The 19,587-nt window shown below is 42.0% G+C and overlaps 1 protein-coding gene across 1 annotated transcript; it reads right to left on the bottom strand.

Annotated features, from left to right (window-relative positions):
* Positions 1-783: 783 nt before the first annotated feature.
* On the bottom strand, positions 784-18,956 carry CUNH17orf75 (chromosome unknown C17orf75 homolog). The gene is made up of 10 exons (XM_070934797.1): positions 18,814-18,956; positions 17,457-17,531; positions 15,939-16,064; positions 12,466-12,606; positions 11,048-11,105; positions 8,654-8,773; positions 6,659-6,723; positions 6,390-6,529; positions 4,734-4,837; positions 784-2,403 (listed from the first exon to the last, which is right to left on the bottom strand). The coding sequence occupies exons 1-10, from the start codon at positions 18,954-18,956 to the stop codon at positions 2,194-2,196; spliced, it is 1,182 nt and encodes a 393-aa protein (XP_070790898.1). The 3' UTR covers positions 784-2,193.
* Positions 18,957-19,587: the final 631 nt, after the last annotated feature.

Here is a 19,587-nt window from a genome sequence, read left to right as displayed (position 1 = left end):
CCTCCCCCAAACCACCCTCATGCCCAGCTGAGCCGCACAATCATCAGAGGCTTTTTTCTCTGCCGATCAGGCAACTCATCTTGGATCATCAGAGGCATTTAAAAGAAAAAAAGGCTTTTTTTCTTTTAAAAACCTCTGACAATCCAAGATGAGTTGCCTGGTCGGCAGAGGCATTTAAAACAAAAAAAGCCTCTGCCGATCAGGCAACTCAGCTGGGATCATCAGAGCCTTTTGAAAGCATTTTTTTACAATCTCTTCGCCAAAAAGGTTGTAGAAAAAATGGTTTTAAAAGTAAAAAAAAATTTTTTTAAATTGGCCACGCTCACCCAGTCACATTACCCCACCACCACCAAGCCACGCCCATAGAACCGGTAGTAATAAATTCCACTGGTTCATATCTGCATTTTTTAAAAAAAAAATATGACTTCTTTCTACAAATAATTAAATGGTAAGCATTTTAGGGCTAAAGTTCAGTTTAATAATCTCAAACTATGGTCCTATTAAATAATACTTTAGCTCAAACTGTATTCAAAATCCTTAGGATTTTGGGAACTCTCTTCCTCTGAACTGGGCCCTGAATCAGAATTGAGTTTGTCATCCAACCTCCCCCCTCCCCACCCTCAGCGCACCTCTACCCCAAAATTCAAGTCCAACACCACCAATGCTTACTAGCAACCACCTTTCCCGTGTTCAGAATAAGTGGTGAAATATGATGAGGCAAACGAGATACGTTCAATCTTTCAGGGTAGCAATGAACGGAAACAGGAACAAAGCCAACCTTGCTTGAAGGTGAATGCATTTAATATCCTAATTACTCAACAGTTCCGCATTAAAGAAAGCTTTCTGAGCCTCTCCAAGATCTCCAAACAGAATGCAGATCAGAGCTCACCGAATTTTACAAGGTTGGATTTGTGCAGCAAAAATACGTTCATGTTCGCCAAATTTAATACTCATTATTAGTCACTTAGGTTGATTCCACTGCCCCACAATGTACGCTGAATTAGCAAATGCAAGAAGAATGAACTTTTATTTTCCTGCACAGTTAATCTCTTCCTCCATGGCTTATTGTTATAGCACCAAACGAAGTGATTCTGCCTTAAAAAAATATGCTGAATAGAACATGCTTTTCCCATCAAGGGCTATTCAAGCAGAGAGTGTGCTTGCAAAGCAGCATGATGTAAGAAATGTCAAAGTATTTTTCTATTGTGTACGTAAGCAGAGTTTTCCACGAACAATTTTGTGCATAGATTTTATTTCAGATGTATTGTTCAGCTTCCCCCCCCCCACGCCCAGTAAGTGGTTGATATAAGCATACCTCACCAAAACCCCATTATCTACAACTTGTAAAAATGGGGTCAAGTTTTACAAGTACAAATATAAATAACTAATAATTCCTTTGACCAATGTGTACTTTATTTGGGGGTCCAAGTTCAGCCACCCTGGCGGAGTGAGAGAGGATGCATGCATTTAGGTAAATAGCTTGTTGCTGGGGTGACGTGTGTGTGCGTATGTATGTGTATGTGTGTGTAAAACAGCAAGACAGAATGGGAGAAAATCCATATGCTTGATCCAGACGTGCAGCTATGCTGCTTTTGGCTAGCCAAGATCCGTACATGTATCTGCTCATAAGCCATTTGGGCTTCTACACTGGCACTCCCTTCCACACAATTGATAATGCTGACAAAGCCACATGCTTATTTTGTCTCCAGGAAGCATAGCCTGGATCCACACAATGCTGAAGTCTAGATCAACCCCATTGTTCTTTGTCTGTACTAAAAATTGCAGGCTAACATCTAGGGACTGCAAGCTCTGGATTGATCTCGCTTTCAACTGTGGTGTATAAGGGAAGCCTAAAACCACAGTTTGGATATGACAGGGAAACAAACTTGTGGTTTTACAAGCCAGACAAGACAAGAGAAAGCAGGGAGGAGGGTGAGCGCCTGAACACTCAGCTTGTTCCCATACCAACAAATACCAATTTAACTCGACCTCACAGTCGATGCTGTGAGAAGGGTTTTCTTTTTGGACCACACGTTTGTGTATTGTGAGGAGCTGAGACTGAGATCACTTATCTCCACGATAAGTTCACATGATTTAACACAAAAATGGCCTACATGCTCAAGCACTGTTGATTCTACACGGAGGCATGCTGACTTGGTACTGTACAAGCCACTCTCGGTTCAGGAGGAGGATTTAAGCTCCAAGCTGGTCCCTCATGAATTCTTCCAGCACACTGATGACATTCCGGGCTTCCTGCATTTCTGCATATTCTACTTTGACAATCTTCAAGAGCACGTCGCCGCTGCCAGAGTTTTTTAGAAACAGGTAGCACTTGAACAAGGCGTAATGGCTCATTTCTGCCTGCCGGATGAACCGCTTCAGGTTGTTGATGTCCTGTATGGCCTGAAAAGGAAGCAGCCAACATGTACACCTGTGTCCTGATCAGTGGTGAAATCTAAAATGTTACTACCGGTTCTGTGGGCGTGGCTTGTTTGGGGGGTATGTGACTGGGTGGGCATGGCCAATTTTTTTTTTTTTACTTTTAAAACCATTTTTTCTACAACCTCTTCCGCGAAGAGGTTGTAAAAAAATGCTTTCAAAAGGCTCTGACGATCCCAGCTGAGTTGCCTGATTGGCAGAGGCTTTTTTTCTTTTAAATGCCTCTGCCGATCAGCCAACTCAGCTGGGATCGTCAGAGGCATTTAAAAGAAAAAAAGCCTCTGCCGATCAGGCAACTCAGCTTGGATCATCGGAGGCTCTTAAAAGCATTTTTTCTACAATCTCTGAAGAGGTTGTAGAAAAAATGCTTTTAAAAACTAAAAAAAAAAAGCCTCTGATGATTGTGCAGCTCAGTTCGGGGGGCGGGGGGGGGCAGGGATTTTTGCTACCGGTTCTCCGAACCACCCGCCTCCATCGCTAACGAATCAGGCGATCCGGTCCGAACCAGGAGCATTTCACCCCTGGTCCTGATCCAGCTGAGAAAGCCTACACAGAAACCCAAGGTCTACACAGTCCCTTTCTTGACAGTGTCACTAGGATAAAAGGCAGTTGCACACGGTCCACTGGGCAAGAAGAGAAGGGTGGATGACTTCTCCCTACAGGACAATCAGGGCAGACTGCCACGGTTCACTGCCAATAGATGTGTTGTACACATACGGTGGTTCTTTGGATGCCCATTATGAACTTCTGCACCTCCTTCACGCACAACATGCTAATATACAGGAATCAGGAGCAGTAAATGAGAAATTTAGGACGCAGAACTTCTCATCTTTAATCTAGTAGCTCCCAAAATAATGGGCACCCAATAATGGGCATCTCTCACAAGAAAGTCCATTATGTTCAAAGGCAGTGCCCATCATGGCAAGGGCACATAGTGTTGCAGGTTCCCTGGATCAGGGATCTCCAACCTTGGCAACTTTAAGACTTGTGGACTTCAACTCCCAGAATTCCTCAGCCAGCGAAACTGGATGAGGAACTCTGGGAGTTGAAGTCCACAAGTCTTAAAGTTGCCAAGGTTGAAGACCCCTGCTCTGGATCACAGTGACTACTTGCCATTTGAGAGCTTATGCAGGAGGAAAAGCAGACTTTCTCCAACTAATAAATACTTAATTGTATAAATGGCCTAGAAATTAATATACAAAACACTTATTCAACTCTTATGAATCAAGGTATTCAAAATGTAATCTATAACATTTTTTTTAAATTCCTCAAGCCTTGCAAAATTGATTACTTATTTCCATCGTACGTTTGCCATAGTATTATGTTCTAATACTCGTTCTATACAATTTTATTACTGCTATCCATGTGCTCTACAGGTAGTCCTCAACTTAACAACAGCAATTGAGACCAATGTTTATGTTGCTAAGCGAGACAGTTGCTAAGTGAATCTTGCCCCATTTTACGACCTGTCTTGCCAAATTTGTTAAGTGAATCGCTGCAGTTGTTAAGTTAGGAAGACAATTGTTAAGTGAGTCTGTCTTCCCCATGGACTTTCCTTGGCAGAAGGTCCCAAAAGGGGATGACATGACCCCAGGGCACTGCAACCGTCATAAATACGAGCCAGATGCCAAGGGTCTGAATCTTGATCATGTGATCACAGGGATGCTACAATGGTCATAACTGTGAAAAATGGTCATAATTCATGTTTTTCAGTGCTGTTGTAACTTCAAATGGTCACTAAATGAACTGTTGTAAGTTCAGGACTACTTGTATACCTTACGCTAAATAAATAAGTAATAAATATTCTGTGTTCGAAGAATGCATGGCTGTTGTTCTGGCAGCATCAAATCACACAGGCAAAAGCCGCCCTTTGTAACATGGGATTCTTGCCAAGTTGAAGAGGAAAATACGGACTCAAGATTGCATTCTTTTAGAACAAATATACTTGAGCCCACAATTGTTGTGTCTCAGGATGAAGACACAGTGGTGTCTTCATCCTGAGTTTTTATCAAACACCAGTGGTGTTTTATAAAAAACAATCCAGTAGTATTAGAACAACAGAAACTTTGTCATTACTTTCAACTGGAAATTAATTTAAAACCAATTCTTGTCCAAAATAGATGATGATTTGAGGGTTGGGAAACACACGAGACTCAAAAGAAATTATAGTACATGAAAGGTTTCATCTACCACTATTTCTAACAATCACAAATAACAGCCATCTCTAAGCCAATGCTCCAGCCGACGCATTTGGACTACAATTCTCCTCGTTCTTGCCCAACACGGATATTTACCTTCAATTTAAAGTTTTCCAGTATTTGTCGAAAAAGAAAAGGATTCCCCCCTTCGGAAACATTCAGAAATGCTTGTGTCCAATCTTCACAGAACCTATTTGTTCCTGAGACATTTGTTGGAAAAAGAAAAATCTTATTATTTCAAGTTAATACGGTAAATTTACGAATGTCTTCAAAGTTACCTGAAAAAGGTTTTGTACAAGACACAGATGTTCCTTATGTACTTACAAAGGAAGAGAGTATTATTGTTTCCTGAGGTTTCAAGAATGGACCAGCTCAGAATGCTGCTCTTTGGCCATCAATCTCGCAATGGGAGATAAAGAAGGGTCAACATTTAAATGATCACCCTTATCCAGGCAAATTATGGAAAGACTCAACTCTCTGGAAAAGGCTCTAATGTTGGGAAAGGTGGAAGTAAAGAGAAGGGGACGATGAGCAACAGCAAGGTTTGAAAGCCAATATGGTCGCATGACGCAAGTAACCAGGCTAGAAACTAGGAGACTGTGAGTTCTAGTCCCACCTGAGCCATGAAAGCCAGCTGGGTGATTCTGGACCAATCCCCGTCTCTCAGCCAATCCACCTCACAGGGTTGCTGTTGAGGGGAAAATAGGAGGAGGAATCATTACTGTTTACTATCTTGAGTTATTTATAAAAATATTAAAGGTGGGATAAAACTCTAATAAATCAATAAGGTGGATGGACCACCATTATAACTAATGGTGATGATGAGTGTACCATTGGGGGCCATGAAATACCAGGTTAGGGATGGAGGAAATTATGTGGTCACTAAGAGTTGAAAACAATTTGATAATACATATTTTTTAAAAAAACTATCCTTTGGAAAATACCACATATATTAAGTAAAGAATAATGGATAATAGTAAAGAATATGTATCTAAACAGCCACAGCATAGAGAGTTTTGCTTCTGAGTTTTATAAAAATCCTTGGGTGAACAAAACACTCAGTAACAATGAAATTCTAGCTTGGATCAAGAGAGTTTTGCTTAATTGGTTAGTTAGCATAAAATGCCATAAATGCTTTAGGAAGCCAGCAGTGAGCTTGAAGAGATGCTGAGGGTATGATTTTCTAGGCTAGCCTTGTTCAAACCGATGACTTAAACACACGTCAGATTTCCATTCCTTTAGGTCTAATGCTATCTGGCAATTCTTGGATTTGAAAGTTAGCCTCTGGAAAGACCCCACATTGCAGTTTTAGGTTATGCCTGCATAATGTTACAATGAATCTGAAGCATACCATAAAGAACAAGAAAAATCTGACAAGTGATCTTTCAGAATTCTTCCTTTCTTTCAAGAGAGAGAAGGGAAGAAAGAAAAATATTGGTTTCCCAAAGGACCACTTTTAAGTGAGCCAAATAATAAAGCAATATACATGAAATAACCTAATCAAAATCTCTGTAGTGGTCCACCCATCATGAACTTTCCAAATCTGGGAGTCGATTTGCTATATTTGAGTATATTAGATTAGTGCAAGAGGAAGGCTAGAGCACAGTAAGTCTAGACTCAAATAAGAATGTCTGCCTTAAAACAACTGTCTTTGTAGAGAGGCCTAAAACAACCTCAGTCTATCAACATTCCTTGTGCTAATGTTACTGAGCAGTACTTGGATGCTAGAAGGATCTCCTTCTGTAAGCTTACCTGCACCGTGGAAGCAAAGCTGTGGCCCATTCAAGTCAATCACCACTGATTTGCATTGCTCCTCTGTTGTTGCGGCTGTGCATAAGGAAGTCGTCATAGTTTCCCTGACCAGATCTTGAAGACTTGCTGCTCGAAGGAACCTGGGAAAGAAGGTAAACAGATTTTCAGGATGGATAGTCATTGGGCAAGTTCCATTAAGCAGTTAACTCAACAGGAGCAAGGGTGCCCCCTGACTAATATCACCTTGAGGGACTTTTGCTTTTTTTTACCTGTTAATATCCTTCTCCGTCCTTTCTTCAGATCCATTCACTTCAACAGGAGTGCAACTCAGAGCCTTGAAAGAGCAGACACAATGTCACTTCTTGGTATACTGACATAACTTTAGACTACAATTCTATACTCTTTGTCTGTCTCAGGAAACACTTGGCCAAGTTGATGTAAAGGGTTATGCCGTTATCAACTAGCAATTGCATTTTCAACAGGTGTCAGTCAGTGGTGGGATTCAAATTTTTTTACTACCGGTTCTGTGGGTGTGGCTTGGTGGGTGTGGTATGGCATGGCTTGGTGGGCATGGCTGTTGTGGCCCCGCCTTCCGAGCCTATCTCATCGGAGGAAGAAGGCTCCGAACATGAAGAAGAGGAGTCGGCCAGGCCTCCCTCTCCAGGCCCCTCCCCTCTGGCACTGCCTCAAGTGCCGGCCGAGGAAGAGGAGATTAGCCAGGAGCCAGGTGTCTCCGATGAGAGTGAGGGAGGTGATCTGTTGTTCCTGGATCCACGCCAACGAAGGCGTGATAAACGGTTGCAGCAGTTAAGGAGGCGTGCCAGGGATTATAACTGAGTCACTGGACCACACCCCAGAGACTATATAAGAGAGTGTGGTGGCCATTTAAGACTCTGTGACAAACAAAAACTAACTCTGACTAGTCACTTGAACAACGCTTAAAGCTGCCGAAAGGTTTCTTGTTTGGAACTGGACTATTTATAAAATGTGTGTATTTCTGTTTATCTGGTGAAGGGATATTCCGTTTATTGAAGTAAAAGCACTTGGCAGTCGGTGCTCGTATTGCTGCCAAGTTTCTGATAACAACCTGTGTGCGTGCCAAGTGCTTTCTTAACCCTCGGCTGGCTGTGTTTGTGTGTGTGTGGAGACGGGGACAGAACAATGGCAGGGGAAGGATACTGCAAAATCCCAGTTGTAGCTTTGAACTAAATGAATGGTTGTAAGTCAAGGACTATCTGTATATGTAAACTCCCTGGCCTCCATTTTATTTTCAAACAACTTCAGTTGTATTAAAATGATGGTGAGCTTCCCGATTAGGCAGGAATTTGACCTCAAATAAGGGTAAACTAGAACCAGTTTGGTGTAGTTGGAGCTAGGAGTTCTAATCCCGCCTTAGGCATGAAGCCAGCCTTGGGCCACTCATTCTCTCTCAGCTCTAGCGAAAAGTGGCAAACCACTTCCAAAATCTTGTTAAGAAAACTGCAGGAATTTATCCAGAGTCACCAAGCATCAATGCTGAATCAAAGGCCAAAAAATCAAGAAGAGTCAAACTCCATTGAAAGAAGACCTTATTTTTGGCATCCTATCTATTTCTCTCTCTCTCTCCCTCTCCCTCCCTCTCTCTCTTTCTCTCTCCCCCTCCCTCCCTCTCTCTCATCTGCAGAAAAACTGCTTTTCAAACTTTTACAGCTAAAAGCCCTGTCTAAGCATAATTGAATGTATATATTTAAAAACATGTACATCAATTCCAGCTGCAGTAAGGGAAATCCATGTTTCTAAAACTGCTGGCCCAATTTTAAAATGAATTACATGTACAACTTAAACCTGGTGCTCCTTAAAACAAAGGTGTTATTATCGTGTTATTCAAGCTGTCAAAACCAATTGTTTGCTCGCTTGTTTAAGCCATCAACACTCCCACAAACAGCCCCTTGCAGTGTAGCTCTATAGCTATGTTGTGTTCCTTTCCTGAAGGTAAAAAAAAATAATAATATGGAAGGACAGCAACTAGCACATCATGTCATCTAGTGTGTGTGTCTCCCCACCCCCAGCCCGCCCGGTAAAATTCCAGGAAAGAGGCACACGCTAGGTGGCATGACGCACAATTAAAGATTGTTTGAAGTAATGAAGTCTTATTTGTACACACTGTGACTATCACAACAGTTGCAGCGAAAGCAATGAATAAACAAGGCAAATCGTTCAACAAGAAACCCAAACAAAAGCACACCAGAGAGATCCAGGAAAAGTGAACTTTGTCTGGTACTCACAGCATGTAGCACAAAGGCAAGTTTCTCCTTGAAAAGGTTCACCACCCTCTGAATAGGGCACACCAAATCCTCAAACCAAGTCCTCAGGAGCGGCTGAATGCAGGTCTCCAGGTTGCTTTGCTGCATCCAATTGAAATAAAAGTTGATCATTCTACAGGGTATGTGACTGTAAAGGGGAGCTCAGTGAAACAACTTGGGACAGCTTCTTTTGATTACTTTTCAGCCATTCCCTATTTCAGAGCCTACGAAATTTCCCTCGGGGCTAATTTGCTATCTTGAATCAAGAAAGGGAGTGAGAAGTAGCAGCATAACAGCTTATCCAAACAGTTGTATTGAGTTCACCCAGGCATAGAGGCAGGAGAGTCCCTCTTCCCTGGTCTGTCTTTTAACAGCTACAGTCCTTCCGTACTATCTTACAAATTATTCTGGAAACTTCTAGAGATGCTAAAAAGTGTTTATGGTGCATCACAATAAGCTACATTCCACAAACACAAACTCAGGACAAGCTCTGTGCCATCCCGCTCACACACACTCACACGCACACACACAAGTTAGGAGTCTTTATTGAGGCTTCCAAGCCCAAATTACTTTCCCCAGCAATTCCTTGTGCCAGCACTAGCCCACAGTGGAAAGACCGGGCAAGTCCACTACGCAAAGGCAAATCCCCAACAAGGGATGCCAAGCTATTGTAAAGACAACATTTGAATTTCCCTATATGCCTATACATAATCTGCAAACAAGTATAGATACTTCTTTCAAGATTACTCTTTAGAGAGAACTGTATTAGCAGCATTCAGAAGTGACACATTCAAAACTAAGAGAGATCCCGGAGTGTTGGATGTCAAAGTGTCAAGCACTTATATACCGCTTCACAGTGCTTTCCAGCCCTCTCTAAGTGGTTTACAGAGTCAGCGTATTGCCCCCAACAATCTGGATCCTTATACTACTGACCTCGGAAGGATGGAAGACTGAGTCCACTTTTAGCCAGTGAGGATCAAACTGCCAAACTGCTGGCAGAATTAGCCTGCATTATGACATTCTAACCACTGCGCCACCATGGCCCTCGGTGGGATGTGGGTGACACAGCACTTATCATCTTGAATGATGTCCAATATTTTCACATAGATAGTAGGAAGCATGAGAATCTTGAGGCTCTCCATATGATCACACTCATAAAGAGCTTGGTTCCCATAGAACAGTGGTGGCAAACCTATGGGACATGTGCCAGAGGTGGCATGCAGAACCCTCTCTGTGGGCACGTGAGCTGTCACCCCAGCTCAGCTCCGCATGTGCATATGCCTCCCATCAGCCAGCTGGTCTTCAGGTCTCTGCCACGCATGTGTGGGGGGTGGGATGCATGTGTGGGGCGTGCGTACATGCACGGGGGCAGGATACATGCGGGGGAGCAGGGCACATGCGAGGGCCCATGTGTGCATTGCATTTGGGAGGTTCGTGCACGCAAGCGCATTTGCGCACATGCACTTTGGGCACTCAGTCTGGAAAAGGTTAGTCATCACTGCCACAGAACAACCATAAACTCTGAAGATAATTTTTGAAGGCCAGTTTTTCGATTCTGAAGCCACACAAACTCTCTAGAACAGGGGTGTCAAACTCAATGCCCATGGGCCAGATCCGGCCCACAGGATGCTTAGATGTGGCCTGCAGGCCCGCCCTGAAAACAGCAAAAGACCGGCCCACAATGGCTCTGCAAGCAAAAACGGAGCTCGGGAGGGCCACACATGTCCTCCCCAAGCTCCGTCTTTGCTAGCAGAGGGTTGCAGGAGGCCGTCGCGGCCAAAAACGGAGCCTCGATGAGTGATGTTGAGCTGGCCAAGCCCCACCCCCCCCAGGTCAAACACAACCCTGATGCAGCCCTCAATGAAATCAAGTTTGACACCCCTGCTCTAGGAGGACACCATGCAGATAATACTGGAAACCGCCAAGAGATGCAGGAGACTCAACAGTTAGATTAGCCTGTTTCTCTTCCAACTACAAGGTAGCAAACAATAGAAACTTGTTGCTCTCTAAGTAACTTAGAAATGCCAGATCCCTTTCCTATTCTAACATTGAGATGCAGAGAAAATGGGCCCAGAGCACACCAATGCATGGGAAGTGAGATAAAGCTTCTTTAATCAAGATTTCTCTAATGTCTCCTTAAGTGATTGAGGATCGTGAAAATCAAACTGTCTTCCTCAGCGAGTCTTCATTATCCTAGGTAAACAATTCTGATTAGGCATCTTCCCAGGGAACTCAAAACAACTTTAAGCATCTCAATTTAACAATCAGTTTATAAAGAAACCAATAGTTTCCATCTTGTTGGAGGGGAAAAAAGAGAAAACCAGAAGAAGTAATTCAAATTTATTAACAGCAACGAACCTTTTCATCAAGACTTACCTTTGAATCTAAACAAGTCTTCATATCTTGAACGTATCCATCAAGCTCAAGTCTGAATGTATCACTTTTAAGGAAATAATGCTTCAGTTCTGCCTAATCTCTATGTTTAACTCATCTTATAATTGATCCTGCACGTCTGTTAAAGATATTTTAAACATCCAGATACAGATAGTCCTCAATTTACAACAGTTCATTTAGTGACCGTTCAAAGTTACAACAGCATGAAAAAAGTAACTTGCGACTGTTTTTCACACTTATAACTGTTGCAGCAACCCTATTGTCACCTCATTGATCGAAATTCAGATGCTTGGCAACTGGTTCATATCTATGACAATTGCAATGCCCTAGGTTCATGTGATCAGCTTTTGAAACCTTCGGACCAGCATAGTCAATGGGGAATCCAGATTCACTTAACAACCATGTTACTAACTTTAACAAATGCAATGATTCACTTAACAACTGTGGCAAGAAAAGTCATAAAATGAGGCAAACTCACTTAACAAATGTTTCACTTAGCAACATAAATTTTGGGCTCAATCGTGGTGGTAACTCTAGGATTACCTGTATTTATTTTTATTTATTTATTTATTTATACATTTTATTGTCTGCCCATCTTACCATAGGGCCGTGATGGTGAACCTATGGCACGTGTGCCACAGGTGGCACACAGAGCCATATCAGTGGGCACGCGAGCGTTGCCCTAGCTCAGCTCTGGCGCGCATGTGCATGCCGGCCAGCTGATTTTCAGGCCTTCCGGGCCCACTGGAAGTTGGGAAACGGTATGTTTCCGGCCTCTGGAGGGCCTCTGGGGGAGTGGGGAAGGCCATTTTTGCCCTCCCCAGGCTCCTAGAAAGGCTTTGGAGCCTGGGGAGAGCAAAAAACAGGCCTTCCAGGCCCACCATGCCATCACATGCCAAAAGCAAGGGGGGGGCGCATTGAATTATGAGTGTGGGCACGCACGTGCGCGACCCCCCCCCGTGCTTCCCCCACTTTTGGCACATGACAACAAAAAGGTTAGCCATCACTGTCATAGGGTAACTCTGGGTGGCTTAGCGTTACATCCTAGTTAAAAGAAAAATGTGAAAATCAAACCTTACAACCCTTACCTCCCCACACATGGGGGAGGGGGTGGGCAGAGTGGGGGGTGGGGAGGTGGGATCTGTTATTACTCAATCAACCACCTCCATTGCGCTGATTCCCCCACTGGGGCCCCAAGCCAACTGGCACAGCCACATCTTTAGGCCCTTACAAAAAGATAAGGAGGGTATAAAAAAATGATTTGGGAATGTGCATGATCTCTGGTCTAATTTAAGAGAACAATCAGAACAATGGGAATTGAAATAAATAAATAAATAAATAAAAGGACTTTCCTCCTCCATCTCCATTTTAACCAAGACAGAAATATAGTAAAAGGATATAGTTCAAGCCCCTTCTCTGAGCCTCCTAAAAAACAGATGACATACTCCAAGGGACTCTCTCTCGATTCAGGATCAGCTCCTTCTGCACATTTGTCCGGCTGGAACACGCAGTAATAACAACCAACTCGAGTTTCTGGAATACTGAATTAATCACAAGGTGGTTGCACCAAATCAGTTTAATGCTGTATTTCACACTGCAGTTTACCTGTTCATCGATCTCATGACAAATGAAGCCCTTATTTTAATTCAGTCAGAATCAACCTCTAGGGGCAAGAATCTTATATAGGTTCTAACTCCAGTCAATATACTTCGCTTCATATTTCTGTCAGCCTCGTGATTCTACTTATTTTCCCTCAGAACCAGTGTTGGTGAATGGAAAGCCAAATCACCCACCTTCTATTCCTGTGTTCAGGTAGTCCTCAATTTACAAGCATTCGTTTAGTGACCATTCCAAGTTATAATGGCACTGAAAAAGTAATTTATGCCCGTTTTTCACACTTATGGCCATCACAGCATCCCTACGGTCATGTGATCAAAATTCGGGCGCTTGGCAACTGGCATGTACTTATAACAGTTGCAGTGTCCTGGGATCATGTGATCACCATTTGTAACCTTCTCAGCTGGCTTCTGATAAGCCACCTCAATGAGGATTCGCTTAATGACCATGTGATTCACTTAACAACTGCAGTGATTTGCTTAACAACTGTGGCAAAAGTTGAAAATGGGGCAAAACTCACTTGATAACCATCTCACTTAACAACATAAATTTTGGACTCAATTGTGGCCATAGGTCAAGGACTACCTGTAGTCTATAAACATGAAATGAATTAAATAAAGATAAAACATAGTCAAAATGGGTGTTTTAAAAACAAAAAACTGCTACCCCTCCCTAATGCATTTAGGTGGAGCTGACATTTGGCACTTCCCTGAGTAGATCTACGGTAGTCTCTGGAAGTGATTATGCCTGCCCTTGAGCCTGCTTTTTAAAATTCAGTGGATCAAAGAAAACAGCCATAGATGAGATGAGGAATTCCTTGTCTAGCATTCCAGTACCAGGGGAAGAAATGTGGGGTGGGTAGCAGAGACTGCTGATACCCTGTTTTCCCCAAAATAAGACATCCCCTGATAATAAGCCCAATCGGGCTTTTGAGTGCATGGCAATAAGGCCAAGCGCTTATTTCGGGGTTCAAAAAAATATAAGACAGGGTCTTACTTTTGGGGAAACATGGTAATTTCTGCTGGGAAGAAAGACCCTTCACTCTGTATTTCCAAGTTTCCCAACCAAACCCAGTATGTGCTTTTCAAAGGCTAAAATGTTCATTACACAAATGATATGACTTAATCAAATGTTGCTTAAATACTGTTAAATATTCTTAGGAAAGTAAAAAGAAACACCCTCTTGAAGTCTGTTTCTGCTGGATAGACCCTTGTTATTTTCTCCACAACACTGTGGATGTAATTCGCCCCCTGCCTTCCAATTCGCAGACTCATCTCTAGCTTAGCAGTTCCTGCTTGTTCAGGATCCAAGTCTTTCTGGCCCTCCTTAGCTTTTCAAGGATGATCAGGCACCAGTATTAGTTGTGCTATTCTTAATAAGTTCAGCCTTTCCAAGAAAAAAAAAAACTGCAAAGAGCACACAACAGGCAATACTTCAAAAGTGATTTAGGCTCCAATTGCATAAATAGTAGTCCATTAACCTGGGACTAGCCCCATTAAATTGTGAGTTCCTTTTAAATAGAGCTGTATATAGCAGGGGTAGGCAACCTGTAAACCCCAGCATCCCATTGGTAACATTGCAGCGCCCATTTTGGTGGCAAAACGATTCTTTTTCAGCAGCACTTCTTTTTAAGGGAAGAAAGGGAGGGCTCTTGGGTTGAAGCTGCAATTTTGGCCAGTTTTTCTGATGAAAGTGGTTTGCCTGCCAGAAACCTCTTATTCTTGTTTCCATCTTTAGCCCATCCTAATTTCTGCAGAAACAAGCAAATATTTTGCCCGTTTGAGCACTGACTGCCTATGGCTGACTGGGAGATGGAGTTGTAGCCTTGAGCACTGCAGGCCCCCACATCCCGTCCCCCAACATGCTGCGGTATTACAAAATGAGGAAACGTCTGCACAATTCTGATGCAACAGCCCTCTGCCTGCCTGGCAGCGTGATGAAAGAATTAACAGACGCTCTTGTACTTCCTGGTTGGGAAACCTGCCACCTTCTATCAGGTTTTGCTAAAATATTAATCCCATCAACACCAGCCAGCTAACAGCCAGTGGTGCAAAATGCTGGGAGTTGTAGTGCAGCACCCTCTAGAGGACCAGAAGTTGTCTTAATTCCTTGTAATGTTTCACATGCGGTGATTACAACTCCGTAGATACGCTAGATCCAGTATTTATTTTAATGTGATACACAAAAGTCAACCTGCCTTTCCCGCAAAGGGCTAGCCCTTGCAGCGGCATATGTATTCACATTCCCATTAAATTTAAACATTAAGTATGTTACCAGGTATCTAGCTCACTATCAGAGTTCAGTATAAGCGTATTCCACCTATTTTCATTGATCAACCAAGCATTCATTGAATAATAGTGAGATGAAGTTTATAGTTCAGAATTCAGACCACATGTGTAGTCTTTTTTTAAGTTTAAGCTCGTTAAACCCTTAATTTAATAGTTATTAAATCAGTCATTAAAAGCTTAGACAATGAGTATGTATATGAATACAAATAGTCCTCAACTTATAACAGTTCGTTTAATGGCTATTCAAAGTTACAACGGCACTGAAAAGAGTGACCTATGACTGTTTTTCACACTTATGGCCATTGCAGCATCCCCATGGTCACGTGATCAAAATTCAGATACTTAGCAACCAAGTCATATTTCTGATGGTTGCAGTGTCTTGGGGTCATGAGATTCCCCTTTTGACACTTTCTGCCAAGCAAAGTCAATGGGGAAGCCATTCACTTAACAACCAAGTTACTAACTTAACAACTGCATGATTCACTTAACAACTGTGGCAAAAAAAGGTTGTAAAATGGAGCAAACTCACTTAACAACTGTTTCACCTAAGCAGCAGAAATGTTGGGCTCAAAGCTCAGACTAACTGTAATTTCCACATCTTGTAAATTTAGCTCAGTTGGAATGACAGTTAAAACAAAACCCCACAGAATCAGGATCAGAAAGCTACTCTAAAAGCCAGGAGACTTTTTTGATATGGTGGGGTGGGGGGGAGAGAAGAAGTTGTTTTATTTTGTGCGGCAACCAGCGATTTTCAGACGCTTCAAAGGCATGACAAGGATGTGATCATTCAGAAATAAATAGCACAGTTCAATCTTTGACTCATAAAACAAAATTTAAAACGGTACATCCGCAGTTTAATTTGATTACACACAATTTAGTAAAATGGTATCACTAATGTATTAAGAAAACTACAATTAATTAAAATTGCTTGAGATCACTGGACGTCTCAGTCCATACTACAGCCTTACCTCAACTCGGCCGATATAACATTGCCCATCCCCTCAAACAAAGCTCCTTTGTTAAGATGCTTGGCAACCAAACCACGCAACTCCATCTCAGCTTCAGTTGGTAAATTAGTGTCCACCAATGAAAGGCTTCATAAATGAAATAAAAACAAAAAAACCACCCATGATTATATCTATTGTTATATCTATTTAGTTAGATTATAGAGTTACAAAGACCAGCAAACCACAACCCGTCCTTCGTACATGCGATTAAATGACAAGCTTTCAAAGAAAAAGATGCTACTTCCAGTTGGATATGAAGTTCCAAGCATGTCCCGTTTAAATAAACAATCAAAACATGACTTGGAGTAAAACTAAGAGCTACAAAGTTGCACACTTCAGTCATTTTGCACTAGGGTACAACTCCATGTGTTTCAATGCGCATGAATAACGGATAGGAATGAAAGCATGGAACAGAAGACCATAGACTTCTTAACTATATTTTCCTTGATTTGGTCTCCTCCACCCAAATATTTTTCCCCGTTTCTATAATATCCTTATTCATGTCTCATACCAGGAGCAGGAATTCCATTTGTAATGGCAGCAGTATATTTAGTTTCTTTTTAAGGAAGTATCTATTCTTAGAATATTGACAAATTTTTCATCAAGCTGAGAAATACATAAAAATATATAATAATGAACTCTCATACTTCTTATATTAATTTGTCAAGGACAGAAATCAGGAGTCCAGGCAGTTGAAATAATTGTATGCTAATGCTTTTCTCTACAAGAATCTGAACTACTAAAGATCAAAACTAATTGGCGGTAGATAAGAGTCAACAGAATTCAAAGTGATTTGAACTTAGATTCATAAGTAGACTGTCATAAGACAGAAAAAGGAAGAGCTTAAGATCTGACAACAGTCAGATAAGAGGCAGCTTAGCTCACAGAAGTAACGTGGGCATGGCAAACATCTCGGAAATTTCCCTCCCTCGTTTCTTGGATTGTAAAGGCAAATGGGAAGAGATTTGCAAAACTAATGACAGCCTTCTGAAGAACTCTAGGCAAGAAACACACCCAGAATCTTGCTAGCCTGAAAGTACATTGCTTCCTCCTCCCTAAAAAGTAGGGAGGATCACTTCTGAGATGTTTGTCACACCATTACTGCTTGTATCATCTCATTACAGAAAGAGTGGGAGATGAGTGCACTTCCAAGGGAACACAGTCCTTTCCCACATGCTTTACAAATGTGCCTAGGAAACTAAGAAATCTTTGTCAAGATACCTCTTGCTAACTTTAAGCAGACAGTTAGTTAGGGAACTCCTCAGATAGTTGGCCCTTAACCTATTCAGAAATTAGAAGAACAAAAGCAAGCCTTAAAGCAGAGCCAGAAAGAATTTACTTGTGCATTCATAGTGCACCAAGTTAAATGTTTGATAACAGTTAAAAATGGTTTGTCAGAACAAGTGATACACACATGCCCATCTGTTATAACAATCCAAGATACAGCACACAAAATCTTTCTGCCAAGTTCATTTTTACCTGAAGTCATCTGAAGATGTTTCAACTGGTGATTTGCTTGGACTCCCAACATCACTGCCTGACCCTTGGTGTAATCTGAAAAAGTCAAATTAATTATGAATTAAAAGACAAAACACATGTGGTTACAGAAAACTCAAAACACCTATCATGTTATTGTCATTGTTCTAAGGGAGAGGGAATGAAAACCGGGACTGGGAAGAGGAGATTGTAATTTCTGAGAATTGAATCGACAACTCCAGGAATATTTTTGGATTCAAATGGGCAAATAGCACCTTGTTTTGAGCAGCCCTCTGAACAACTCAGAAGAATTTGATAGCCCAAGATGCAATAACTCCAATGTATGACCAACATTTTAAAATGCATTAGATAAATTCATCAATCGACAGTCCTATTGTAGTCGCATTTTTTTCTTGTTAATTGTGTACGATTTTTGGACCTGGACAAGTCCCTACAGTTTTGTTGGCAAGGTTTTTCAGAAGTGGTTTGCCATTGCTTGTTTCCTAGGACTTAGCGACAGGGACTGGCCCAAGGTCACCCATCTGGCTTTGTATCTAAAATGGGATTAGAATTAATGATCTCCTGGTTTCTAGCCTGAATCCTTAACTACTATACTACAGCAAACTGGCTGTCAGTTGCATAATAGTCATCATCATCATCTTTATCATCATCATCATTTTAGCTATTATCTATCCACTGCTGGATGAAGGCCTCTTCCGCATGTTTTCAACATTACATTACAAGACAAGATAGAAAGACCTGCACATGGATTAGAGAACAAACGAAAGTATACAATATCATCAAGAGAATAAAAGAATTGAAATGGGCTGGTCACATAGCAATAAGAACTGATGACAGGTAGACCAAGGCAGTCATAGAACGGATCCCACTTGATAAAAAAGCGTCCACGAAAGAGACCTAAAACAAGATGGATCAATGACATCAGCAAGTATTGCAGGACCAGTTGGGACCGTATTGGTTGGAAGCATGCGTAATCATAACATTTCAAGGAAAATCAATGGGGGGGAGAGGGGAATAGAGGCTAGATTTTAGGAGCAGCAATAACCAATCTACATGATCACAAATGGAAACTAGAAACTGGACTAAAATAATTTGTTGGTTTTATTCCATTAACCATTTTTAACTTATTACCAAACATTTGAATTGAACAACAAGCCCCCATCGCTTTCAGCCAACGGGGTGGGACGGCAGAATGAATTCACCCGAGACCCCCAGATTCGGAAAGGCTGGATGATCATAAAACACTATGAAGGATTGCAGCCTTTTATGCTTCAGGCTGGAGACACGGAGGTAGGAGAAAGCCTGCAGGGACCCGGCGGAGCAGCCCTCGCTCTCTTACCCGGAGCCTCGGTAGCCGTACAAGCAGTGGTAACTGTTGCTGCTACGCTCCGGTTTCCGTTCCTCGGGTAAACCGCCTCCCTCCTCGCTGCTCTCCAGCTCTCTCTCATCTCCGTCCACGGACTCCTGAAGGGAAGGCAACATCTTTGCTTGCGAACTCGGAGCGAAGAAAATCCGTTCCCCCTATTGCCGTACAGCGCAACGACCTATTCTCCTCGGCTCCGCACTCCTGTCCATATAGCGTCACAAAGGTTCCGATCACAAACATGTTGCCGTGGTAGAGAGAAGACAGAGGCAGAAGTTAAGACTCCTGAAATTGTTAAGGATGTTGCGGGCACCCGCTCATACCACACACCCCTCTCTCCAAGGCTCACGCTGGCTCAGTTTAACATTCATTCCCCAATTTTACAGAGTTTTTTTTAAAAAACCACTCAGCACGCTGGATTGGATGGGCATTAGTTTAGAATGAACCATATTGTCACTGAAATCAATGGGATTACATTCACGGATCGTCTAAAGAAAAAGCCATTCCAATTGTAAACTTGTTTATATTTACATCTGGCCTTTACTGATTAATTTTTGACTGATTAATTTTATTGTCAGAGTACAACATGTTTAGGCTATAATAAATATAACAAAGAGCCCCTGGGCCTATAATAATTTGATTTACACACTAATTGCTGATCTCAGTAGAACTCCAAATAGGCATATAATATGCGATGGGACGGCCAAATTGTTAATTAGCCTTATCTAACTTAATGAATGCTCTTTCTCA

This window comes from Pituophis catenifer, unplaced genomic scaffold (assembly GCF_029215685.1).
Source record: "Pituophis catenifer annectens isolate HBS135680 unplaced genomic scaffold, rPitCat1.0.hap2 SCAF_2, whole genome shotgun sequence".
Taxonomy (NCBI): Eukaryota; Metazoa; Chordata; class Lepidosauria; order Squamata; family Colubridae; genus Pituophis; species Pituophis catenifer.
This window is presented reverse-complemented; position numbering and strand designations above follow the sequence as displayed.